The sequence below is a fragment of the Oryx dammah genome, unplaced genomic scaffold, assembly GCF_014754425.2.
Source record: "Oryx dammah isolate SB20612 unplaced genomic scaffold, SCBI_Odam_1.1 HiC_scaffold_12, whole genome shotgun sequence".
Taxonomy (NCBI): domain Eukaryota; kingdom Metazoa; phylum Chordata; class Mammalia; order Artiodactyla; family Bovidae; genus Oryx; species Oryx dammah.
Genome location: NW_024070196.1, coordinates 71,523,525 through 71,534,050, shown reverse-complemented (window position 1 = coordinate 71,534,050; position 10,526 = coordinate 71,523,525). Strand labels below are relative to the sequence as shown.

Sequence of the window (10,526 nt, the reverse complement as noted above, 5' to 3'; positions counted from 1 at the left end):
TCAGCTGGAGCAGGGCGCCCCAAACTCACTGCTCAGCTGGAGCAGGGTGCCCCAAACTCACTGCTCAGCTGGAGCGGGGTGCCCCAAACTCACTGCTCAGCTGGAGCAGGGTGCCCCAAACTCACTGCTCAGCTGGAGCGGGGCGCCCCAAACTCACTGCTCAGCTGAAGCGGGGTGCCCCAGTTCCTGCTGAAAACAGTGAAGGGGCTGGATTGCTCCAAGTTGTGCTTTTTTTTTTTTTTCCTATTTATCCTTTTCCCAGGCCATACTTTAGCTGTTGCCTTTGGGCTGAAAAAAGTGGTTTAAATAAACAGTGAACATCCCATTGCGCTGGCTGCAGTTTAAGTATCTGAGGAAGGTGTTTGTTTATTTTACATGTTGATTTTTTTTTCTCCTAAAAAGCCATGCCTCAGAAGGAAAACCTGGTTTAGAAGCATTTCTGCTTTTCAGTTAAGTCGCTCAGTCATGTCCGACTCTTTGCGACCCCATGAATCGCAGCACGCCAGGCCTCCCTGTCCATCACCAACTCCGGGAGTTCACTCAAACTCATGTCCATCGAGTCCGTGATGCCATCCAGCCATCTCATCCTCTGTCATCCCCTTCTCCTCCTGCTCCCAATCCCTCCCAGCATCAGAGTCTTTTCCAATGAGTCAACTCTTCACATGAGGTGGCCAAAGTACTGGAGTTTCAGCTTTAGCATCATTCCTTCCAAAGAAATCCCAGGGCTGATCTCCTTCAGAATGGACTGGTTGGATCCCCTTGTAGTCCAAGGGACTCTCAAGAGTCTTCTCCAACACCACAGTTCAAAAGCATCAATTCTTTGGCCCTCAGCCTTCTTCACAGTCCAACTCTCACATCCATACATGACCACAGGAAAAACCATAGCCTTGACTACACAGACCTTTGTTGGCAAAGTAACGTCTCTGCTTTTCAATATGCTATCTAGGTTAGTCATAATTTTTCTTCCAAGGAGTAAGCGTCTTAATTTCATGGCTGCAGTCACCATCTGCAGTGATTTTGGAGTCCCTAACAGTAAAGTCGGACACTGTTTCCACCGTCTCCCCATCTATTTCCCATGAAGTGATGGGACCAGATGCCATGATCTTCATTTTCTGAATGTTCAGCTTTAAGCCAACGTTTTCACTCTCCTCTTTCACTTTCATCAAGAGGCTTTTTAGTTCCTCTTCACTTTCTGCCATAAGGGTGGTATCATCTGCATATCTGAGGTTATTGATATTTCTCCCAGCAATCTTGACTCCAGCCTGTGCTTCTTCCAGTCCAGCATTTCTCATGATGTACTCTGCATATAAGTTCAATAAGCAGAGTGACAATATACAGCCTTGATGTACTCCTTTTCCTATTTGGAACCAGTCTGTTCCATATCCAGTTCTAACTGTTGCTTCCTGACCTGCATACAGATTTCTCAAGAGGCAGGTTAGGTCGTCTGGTATTCCCATCTCTTTCAGAATTTCCCACAGTTGATTGTGATCCACACAGTCAAAGGCTTTGGTGTAGTCAATAAAGCAGAAATAGATATTTTTCTGGAACTCTTGCTTTTTCGATGATCCAGCGGATGTTGGCAATTTGATCTCTGGTTCCTCTGCCTTTTCTAAAACCAGCTTGAACATCTGGAAGTTCACGGTTCCTGTATTGCCGAAGCCTGGCTTGGACAATTCTGAGCATTACTTTACTAGCATGTAAGATGAGTGCAATTGTGCGGTAGTTGGAGCATTCTTTGGTATTGCCTTTCTTTGGGATTAGAATGAAAACGGACCTTTTCCAGTCCTGTGGCCACTGCTGAGTTTTCCACATTTGCTGGCATATTGAGTGCAGCACTCCACAGCATCATCTTTCAGGATTTGAAACAGCTCAACTGGAATTCCATCACCTCCACTAGCTTTGTTCGCAGTGATGCTTTCTAAGGCCCACTTGACTTCACATTCCAGGATGTCTGGCTCTAGGTGAGTGATCACACCATCGTGATTATCTGGGTCATGAAGATCTTTTTTGTACAGTTCTTCCGTGTATTCTTGCCACCTCTTAATATCTTCTGCTTCTGTTAGGTCCATACCATTTCTGTCCTTTATCGAGCCCATCTTTGCATGAAATGTTCCCTTGGTATCTCTAATTTTCTTGAAGAGATCTCTATAGTCTTTCCCGTTCTGTTATTTTCCTCTATTTCTTTGCATTGATCGCTGAGGAAGGCTTTCTTATCTCTTCTTGCTATTCTTTGGAACTCTGCATTCAGATGCTTGTATCTTTCCTTTTCTCCTTTGCTTTTCGCTTCTCTTCTTTTCACAGCTATTTGTAAGGCCTCCCCAGACAGCCATTTTGCTTTTTTACATTTCTTTTGCATGGGGATGGTCTTGATCCCTGTCTCCTGTACAATGCCACGAACCTCATTCCATAGTTCATCAGGCACTCTATCTATCAGATCTAGGCCCTTAAATCTATTTCTCACTTCCACTGTATAATCATAAGGGATTTGATTTAGGTCATACCTGAATGGTCTGGACTTCCCTGGTGGCTCAGACGGTAAAGCGTCTGTCTACAATGCGGGAGATCTGGGTTCGATTCCTGGGTTGGATTCCTGGGTTGGGAGGTTCCCTGGAGAAGGAAACGGAAACCCACTCCAGTACTCTTGCCTAGAAAATCCCATGGTCGGAGGAACCTGGTGTCCATGGGGTCGCAAAGAGTCGGACACGACTCAGCGACTTCACTGTCACTGAATGGTCCAGTGGTTTTCCCTACTTTCTTCAATTTAAGTTTGAATTTGGCAATAAGGAGCTCATGATCTGAGCCATAGTCAGCTCCCGGTCCTGTTTTTGCTGACTGTATAGAGCTTCTCTATCTGGCTGCAAAGAATATAATCAGTCTGATTTTGGTGTTGACCATCTGGTGGTGTCCATGTGTAGAGTCTTCTGTGTTGTTGGAAGAAGGTGTTTACTATGACCAGTGTGTCCTCTTGGCAAAACTCTTAGCCTTTGCCCTGCTTCATTCCATATTCCAAGGCCAAGTTTGCCTGTTACTCCAGGTATTTCTTGACTTTTGCTTTTACTTTGATTTAATTTGGAAATAACTGGTTCTTTAGTCTGTTTTGTAAAAACAGCTTCGTGGTGAAGCACAAATGTACTGTTAGAATAAATGAAACCTGAAGATACGTTCTTCTCCCTACCTCCCACTCCCAGTTTTAAATGTATTAAATTTTCCAAAGTTCTGCTGGCCTTTTTTTTTTTTTTAGTATTAATTTAGTTTCAGGTCTCCACTTTATATAATAAGAGCTCCTTTGACATGTTAATTCAATTATTTTAATCTCTTGTTCCTTGAAAATAATTTTCGATCATGAATTTCAAATGCAAAACAGGCAGTGACCAAAACCTGAATTGCCTCTACGCGTCTGATTAGGTTCCAGCATGGGGCTGACACGTGCTGGAAAGGTCTTCTGCGGGCTTCTCTGACCCTGGGCCCAGCAGGGGCTCCCCTTGCCTCTGCTCCAGGCAAAGAGGCCCATTTCCACCGGCTTCCCGCAACACTCAGGAGACTGTCCGCCGCGGGAGAGTGGTCCCAGGGTTCACCCACGAGTCCGCAGAGAAGGAGTATTGGAGTTCATCGTGATAATCAGGGTTGGGCCCCGTGACCCAAACCCACACCCAGGCAATGCGAGTGGTTTCGGAAGTTTTGAGCGGGCTGTGACCTGCCGGACCCTCCAGGGGTCTCGGCTCGCTGGCAGATGTAGACGCCCTCTTTGGTGGGCAGCTTGGCCTGTGAACCACCACGGCAGGACGCCTTGGTGCAACTGCAGCTCGGCCCTGACCCAGACTCACCCAGCGGGTACCTGGCGGTGGCTAGGCTGGGGGGGTTGGAGGACCACGCGGAGGGGTCGCAGGGTAGTCCTGAGGCGCCGTCAGCCTCCTTGCCGTCGCTGTCATTGCGTCCTTCAGGGACGAGCCCTGTTAACCCCCGCCTCAGCACAGCCGCACCCCTAACGCCGCCTCGGGACGCCCACCGCAGGGCCTGCTGGCTTCCCGGGCCGCCCGGCCTGCGCTCCACTCCGCCCCGCGTGCTGCCTGGACGCCCTCGGGAGTCACCCTGCCCTCGAGGGGACACGGGCGGGGACAGCCGCAGCCGCAGGCTTGAGCGCGGCGCCGGTGCCCGGGGGCGCCGGTCCGTTTCAGGGACCGCACCTCCGAGGTGCAGAAGAGAAAGCCGCGGGAAGAGACTGCCCCGCCCACGCCGGGCTCGGTCCCGCCCGCCTCGAGTTTCGGGCCCCGCCCCCCGGCTGCTATTGGCTGCCAACCCGGATGTCCCGTTCACTGGCGCATCTCAAGGAGGCGGGCGAGGAGCTACTGGCAAAGTCTCGGCGCTCATCGGCCCCTCTGCCCGTCAGTCACGCGGCGGCGGCGGCGGCGGCCTCAGGAGGCGGGCCCGGCGGTTCCGAGACATGGCGGAAGGTGAAGGCTGGCGGGTAAGCCCCATGGGCGCTGGGGGGCCCGCGGAGCCGAGTCCGCCGGTCGGGGCGGGCGGGCGGGCGGGCGCCTGGTCCGCCGCTCACGGCCCCTGCCCGCCCCCGCAGCCGCCGCGCCCGTGCGAGGCCTACCGCGCGGAGTGGGAGCTCTGCCGCAGCGCCGGGCACTTCCTGCGGTACTACTACGTGCACGGCGAGCGGCCGGCCTGCGGGCAGTGGCGGCGCGACCTGGCCAGCTGCCGCGAGTGGGAGGAGCGCCGCAGCGCCGAAGCCCAGGTGAGGCCCGGGGACCCGACCGGGCCCGCCGAGCCCCGCAAGCCGGGAACCAGAGGCGCTGGGGCGCAGGGGCGGGCCCTGAACGGGGGGTTCGGGCCCAGCCCGCCGCGCGTGCTTTGAGTTCTGTCATTCAAAGGCCAGTCTGACAGCCAGGCCGGGAGAGGGCGTGCTGCAGTCTGGAGGGGCTCTTGGTCCATCCGTTCAGCAGACACTTCCCGCTTGGACGCTCTCGGACGTACAGGAGCGGTTAGAACACGATCTCTGCCCTCCTGGCTCCTACATCCCAGTCTGGGATACAGTGGTGCCCTGGAGCTGATAGGGCGAAGGGTGGAGCGGAGCTGTGAGGGTGCAGAGCTCGTGGGGTGTGCCAGCAGGACTGGCGAGTGTAAATGCCCAGTCCCTGAGCAGTGGAAGAGAAAGTTGGCGGGTCTATGTGGCAAGAAATCAATAACTTTTATACACAGCTTGTAAAGATAGCTCTTATATATCAGTAAGAGAAATGGATTTCACAATGAAGTGGACAAAAGGCATAGAGAAGGGATTCACCCTGAAAGGACGTCAAATGGCCTGATGCGCATTTAAAATGACAGTAAGTGGTTTCTGCCCAGCAAAACATCTACTGGGGTTTGGAGAGTCTGAGCACCTGGGCAGTGCTGGTGGAATGTGGGGTGTTTTGATTGTCTAAATGTCAAACGCATGCCTTTTGATCTCAGAGGGCTGCCCGTGACCCGGTCTCCTTTGCAGCGGTCCCTGTGTGAAAGCGAGCGGGCCAGAGTTCGGGCTGCACAGAAGCATGGCCTGGTGTGGGCGCCCAGGCAGAGCCCCCCAGAAGACTGGCACCTCCCTCTGCCTGAGGACAAGGATGGGTGACCGACCCAAACAGTCTAGAGGGCCCCTGGGAGCTTCTGCCTAGCGTGGGACATGGAGCCCTTGCCTCCAGCCTCGCCGGTCCTGCCGTCACCACCAGGCTTGGAGCCAGTCCACCCAGCATGCAGTGTCCCTGTGGGCAGCCGGGCAGGCCTGGGGACAGCGGCCCAGGGAGGCTGTCCCAAGGGCTGGGCTCCTCAGACGAACCCTCCAGGGGCAGTTCTGACCCGTGGGGACACTTGGAGGGGAATGAGGCAGCCCCCCACCGGTTCTCTCCCGCCACGGCCACTCACTGCTCCTTCCCTCGGAATTTCACCCAGTCGTTTTTAGAAAACGTGGATTATATCAAAAGACATTTCACAGGTTTGATTCCAAATAGAAACTGTAAAATTACATCCAGGTTTTAATACTGAAAGAGTTAGATGCGGGCAGTGTTAGAATTTTGTACGTTCTTGTAGATGCTTTTAAAATACATGCCCTTGAACCAAGAAGAACCCTCCTTTAGAGGTCTCTTTCTTCTGCTGAAATGATGTAGCCTCTGGGGCTGCGCGGCCGGCCCACCCCTGGGTGCTGTTCACCCGGCCCGCGGCATCTCGGCGCCTCCCCCTGGGCCCCAGCCAGGGCACAGGCGTGGCTCTGCATCGTGGAACCCGTTCTTGGGGGCAGAATAACCCACCCCTTCAGGAGGACTTCGTTATTGGGCCCCCCCGTGTGCCCCAGGAGTCCTCTGTGGCTGTGGGCGGTGGGGGTGCACGCACGGGACCCCCGGAGCAGAGGTGAGTATAAAGAAGGCGCAGGGTGCCCCTTCTGGCAACAGCTGAGCCCATCAGCCGCGGCTGCAGCTCTGTCCACGCATTTCTGTGCGAGGAGAGGGTGGCGTGGCCGGGTCCTCCCGGGTCTGAGACCCCCGTTGGGGGGCTGTGTGCTGGGAACGGCGGCCACCCCCTGGTTCCCGGGATTCGTGCAGCAGGGCGCAGGCACCTTGAGGAGCCCCACGCCTGCTCGGATGCTGAGCGTGCCTGTCAGGCGTGTCCACGCCCTGGGACCTCATGCCTGAAACGGACACGTCGCCTCCGTCCCATTGAGTTCAGGGGACGGACATGGACGTTCAGGCGTCAGCCGTGAAGACTGAAACAGGCAGCGTCTTTCAAACTTGGGACAGAGGCCACGGTGACGAGCCGTTTGGGTGGTGGCCTGGTGCAGCATGTTCCCAGGGACGCTGGCAGTTCTGGGGCCAGGGTCAGAGCACCATCCTGGGGAACCTGTGATTCGAGGATGCGCGGCGGGGCGGCCGGGCTGGGAGCCGGGACCCGCTCGGACAGCACTGTCGTCTCTGGTGTAGGTGAGACTGGCCCTGAGACGTGACTCTGGGAAACTGTGCTCGGCACCTCCCTACCAGCCTCCAGCCTCCTGTCAGCCTCTCGTGACCTCCAAATAAAAGGTTGAGACAGAACAGCTGGCCACGACCTACTGACTTGGTTGTCCAACCTCACCAAGCAAAGCTACAGGCTTGAAAAGCACCCGTGAGGGGTGGGGCGGTGGGGAAGGCTCTGAGTGTAGCCCTGTCCGAGGAGTCTGGAGGCTTGCAAGGCCGAGAAGGAGCCACGGGCTGACGAGGCTGGTGCACAAGCTGAGTGCTCACTCAGGTGAAATGGCCCCTGGCGTGCCTGCCCTGAGGTGGGCCTCCGCCTACACGGACCCTCACTGCTGGGCTGCTTCATGCCCCCTACCCAGTTCCTCTGGAGGAGGCCTATCCCCTGCTGCTCTGCGCAGGCCGAGTCACTTCAGTGGTGTCCGACTCTGACCCCAGGGACTGCAGCCCACCAGGCTGCTCTGTGCGTGGGGCTCTCCAGGTCGGAGTACTGAAGCGGGCTGCCATGCTCTCCTCCAGGGGCCCTTCCTGACCCAGGGATCAAAGCTGTATCTCCCCTGGCTCCTGCACCGCAGCCGGTTCTTTCCCGTTGAGCTGCCAGGAGAAGCCCAGCCCCTGCTGCTGAGCATGACTGTATCTGGAGGATGGCCTTTAAAGGGCTGATTAAGGTGAAATAGGATCACTCGTGTGAAGGTCACTCAGTTGTGTCCAAATCTTTTGCAATCCCATAGACTATACAGCCCATGGGACTCTCCAGGCCAGAACACTGCAGTGGGTAGCCATCCTGTTCTCCAGGGGATCTTCCCAACCCAGTGATCGAACCCAGGTCTCCTGCATTGCAGGCAGATTCTTTACCACCTGGGCCAGAGGGGAAGCCCAAGGTCGCGTGGGTAGGCCCTAACACAATGACTGGCATCCTTACGAGAAATCGGCACGGAACGAGCACGTGGAGACACAAGAAGATGGCGGCCGTCTGCACGCCAAGGAGAGCATCCTCGGAAGGCATTAGCCCTGCCCACACCTGGACCTGGGACGTCCAGCCCCGGAACTGAGAGAAATAAATGTCCACCATTTCAGCCCCTTGGTCTGTGGTGTCTGTTCTGGTGCCAACCTTACTCACGCCTCCCCTGCCCCATACCGAGTGGCCTGGGCCAGGTCAGGTGTCAGCCATCCTGGAGGACACAACACCTTACCAGTGGGTTCCTGTCCTTGACACGCTCCTTGGCGCCCCTCTGATCCCCAGCTTAAAGCCCAGAGCTGGCCCTGCCTCTCCACCCCTGTGGCCACTGCCTCTTGCCAACGGCTTCTGCCCCTTCCTGGTCACTTGAGGGCAGCAGTCAGCGTGGGGGCCGCCTTCTCCCCAGGCCAGGCAAAGCAAGGGCAGCCCCTCACCCCTGGCAGCCTCAGGTTAACTAACAGAAGACAGACACGAGGTTCAACACATTTATTCACGGCAGGCTTGACCGGTCAGCAGCAGGCCGGAGCCCAGTGGGGTGGGCTCTGCCGGGCGGTGTGTCCTGAGGCTGGCTACCTGCATATCTACCTCTTGAACTCCACCTGTGTATACACCTTGGTGATGTCTTGGTACCTGCCTTCTGGGGGCTGGTAGTTGGCGATGGGCGGCGTGTAGTCTGGCCCTTGCCTCTCGAAAGGAAACAGGCTGGGGTCCCGCTTGGTGGCCTCGGCATGGAGCTCCGGGGCCGTGAGCTCCAGCTCCTGCAGAGCTTCCCGCTGGGCCTCGAGCAGGGACGCGATGGCGGCCCTCTCCAGCTCGTGCTCCCGCTGCTTGTACAGAGACCACTTCTTCAGGAGCAGGGCTCTCCGCTCGCTCTCCTCAAAGGGGAGCTCCACCGGCGGCCGCTGCCTGGGGACACACAGAGCCAAGGGTGTGGCCTGGAGATACAGACCTCACCGACCAACTGCACGGGACCCGAGTGTCCCCGCTGGAGACGCGTGTGGAACACAGGGACAAACTAAGGGGTGGGGCGGTGGATTCGGCACAGCCAACACTGGGAACTGGGCCGTTTGCTTTATGTGGAGACAAGAAACAGCGATCCCCCCAGCAGACCGTGGTGAGAGCCAGCTTTGGAGAAAAGTCAAATGGCGTCGTGAAAACAGACCAATATCCCAGGGAGTCGAGAGCCTGTTATCAGCCCTGGAGACCCCAAACAGCGGGGTCCCCCCTGTATCAGTGGGCTCTGATGAGACAGCAATCCCAGCCACCCCACTTCACCACCGGCTTCAAGCGTGTACGTCCCGAAGCAGGAGGCCGAAGGTTTCCTGCCATCCGGAGGGGCGGGGGCTGTGGGCCACATTCGAGCCTGCTCAAGCCCTGCCCGGAGTTTCCCGCCCATACTCGGCCATTCAGGAGCAGCAGCACTTTCTCCAGGAGAGGACTCAACATGGGGCCAGGCCAGCCCCGGCCTATGACTGTGCCCACGACAGGTGTGAGGCTCCCATGACACCACTTCCTGAAGGGGATACAACTGTTTTGCCCCAAGACCTCGAGCCCAGAGGCCCTTACCTCGCCTGATTCAAGAACTCGACTGGGGTGATAAAGTCCTCAATGGGAATCAGCTCCTGGGTCGCCTTCTCCAGTCGCCGGATCCTCTTTTTCAGGCGCTCCTTCGCCGCCTGGTCTTTCTTGGGGTCCACCTTCTTCTTCTTCCGCAGAGGCTCTGCTCTAAAGCACAAGGCAGACACTGCACGTCCTCCTCTGCGGCCTCAGGAGCGTGCAGAGACACGCCCACCGGAACTGTACTCTCCGCTAGGGAAGAACCGGGGGCGCCGGCCTCCGGGAACAGCCTCCAGGGAGGGTCCTCAGAACTGGGCGGGCATGGTCAACCCAGAAAGTGGAGGAAAAACTCCACGGGGTGTCAGGGCATAAATTAAAGAGAAGAGCTCATCTCTAGTGCAAGGGTTCAGGTAGGCCTCGAGATAAACTGAAATATGAAATTACCAAACCGACGAATTACACGCTCATCCCTCATAGTTTTATGTATTTCTTAAGCTGAAGTATAGTTAGTTGTTTAACACTGTTGTGTTCATTTCTGCTGTACTGCAAAGTGAGTCTTTTATGCATACATACATCTTTTGTTCTGTTCTTTTCCATCACAGATTATCTGAGGATATTGAATCTAGTTCCCTGTGCTATACAGTTAGACCTTGCTGTTTATCCATTAAAAACTTGTTACTCACATTTTAAATAGATGTGTGATTTATAAACATGAGTAAGACTAAAAGAGACAGCATAATGAAAATGACCAGCAAGTTCCTGTTTATACCGTTTGAGATGGTTTACCCGGACGAGCACATCTGCTGTGCCAGTAAGATGCTATTAAGAACAATCGAATCCTCTGGCATCAAGACTGAGTGCCACGAACGACGCCCGTAGAAGGTGTCCAGGGTCCCAGGTGGAAACAAGGGCGCTCCGGGCTCCCCGCACCTCTCCAGGGAGTAAGAAACACAGCCACTGTCTGTGCTCTTTCAACCTTTTACATAAGAGTCCCTTCAAAACGAATGAACTTTTCTTCAAACCAGCCTGCA

General features: G+C 55.5%; 2 protein-coding genes across 2 annotated transcripts in view; one reads left to right on the top strand and one right to left on the bottom strand.

The window, feature by feature from the left end:
• Positions 1-4,403: 4,403 nt before the first annotated feature.
• On the top strand, positions 4,404-6,102 carry CUNH22orf39 (chromosome unknown C22orf39 homolog). Its single transcript, XM_040251276.1, has 3 exons — positions 4,404-4,465; positions 4,574-4,741; positions 5,486-6,102. Exons 1-3 carry the CDS (start codon positions 4,442-4,444, stop codon positions 5,609-5,611), a joined length of 318 nt encoding a protein of 105 aa, XP_040107210.1. The 5' UTR covers positions 4,404-4,441; the 3' UTR covers positions 5,612-6,102.
• Positions 6,103-8,409: 2,307 nt separating this feature from the next.
• MRPL40 (mitochondrial ribosomal protein L40) overlaps positions 8,410-10,526 on the bottom strand; it is an 11,465-nt gene continuing 9,348 nt past the window's right edge. Inside the window, exons 3-4 of the mRNA XM_040251316.1 lie at positions 9,505-9,696; positions 8,410-8,844 (exon numbers count right to left, since the gene is read on the bottom strand). Coding sequence (XP_040107250.1) covers positions 8,520-8,844; positions 9,505-9,696 — 517 coding nt within the window. The 3' untranslated portion in view covers positions 8,410-8,519. The remainder of the gene's footprint in view (positions 8,845-9,504; positions 9,697-10,526) is intronic.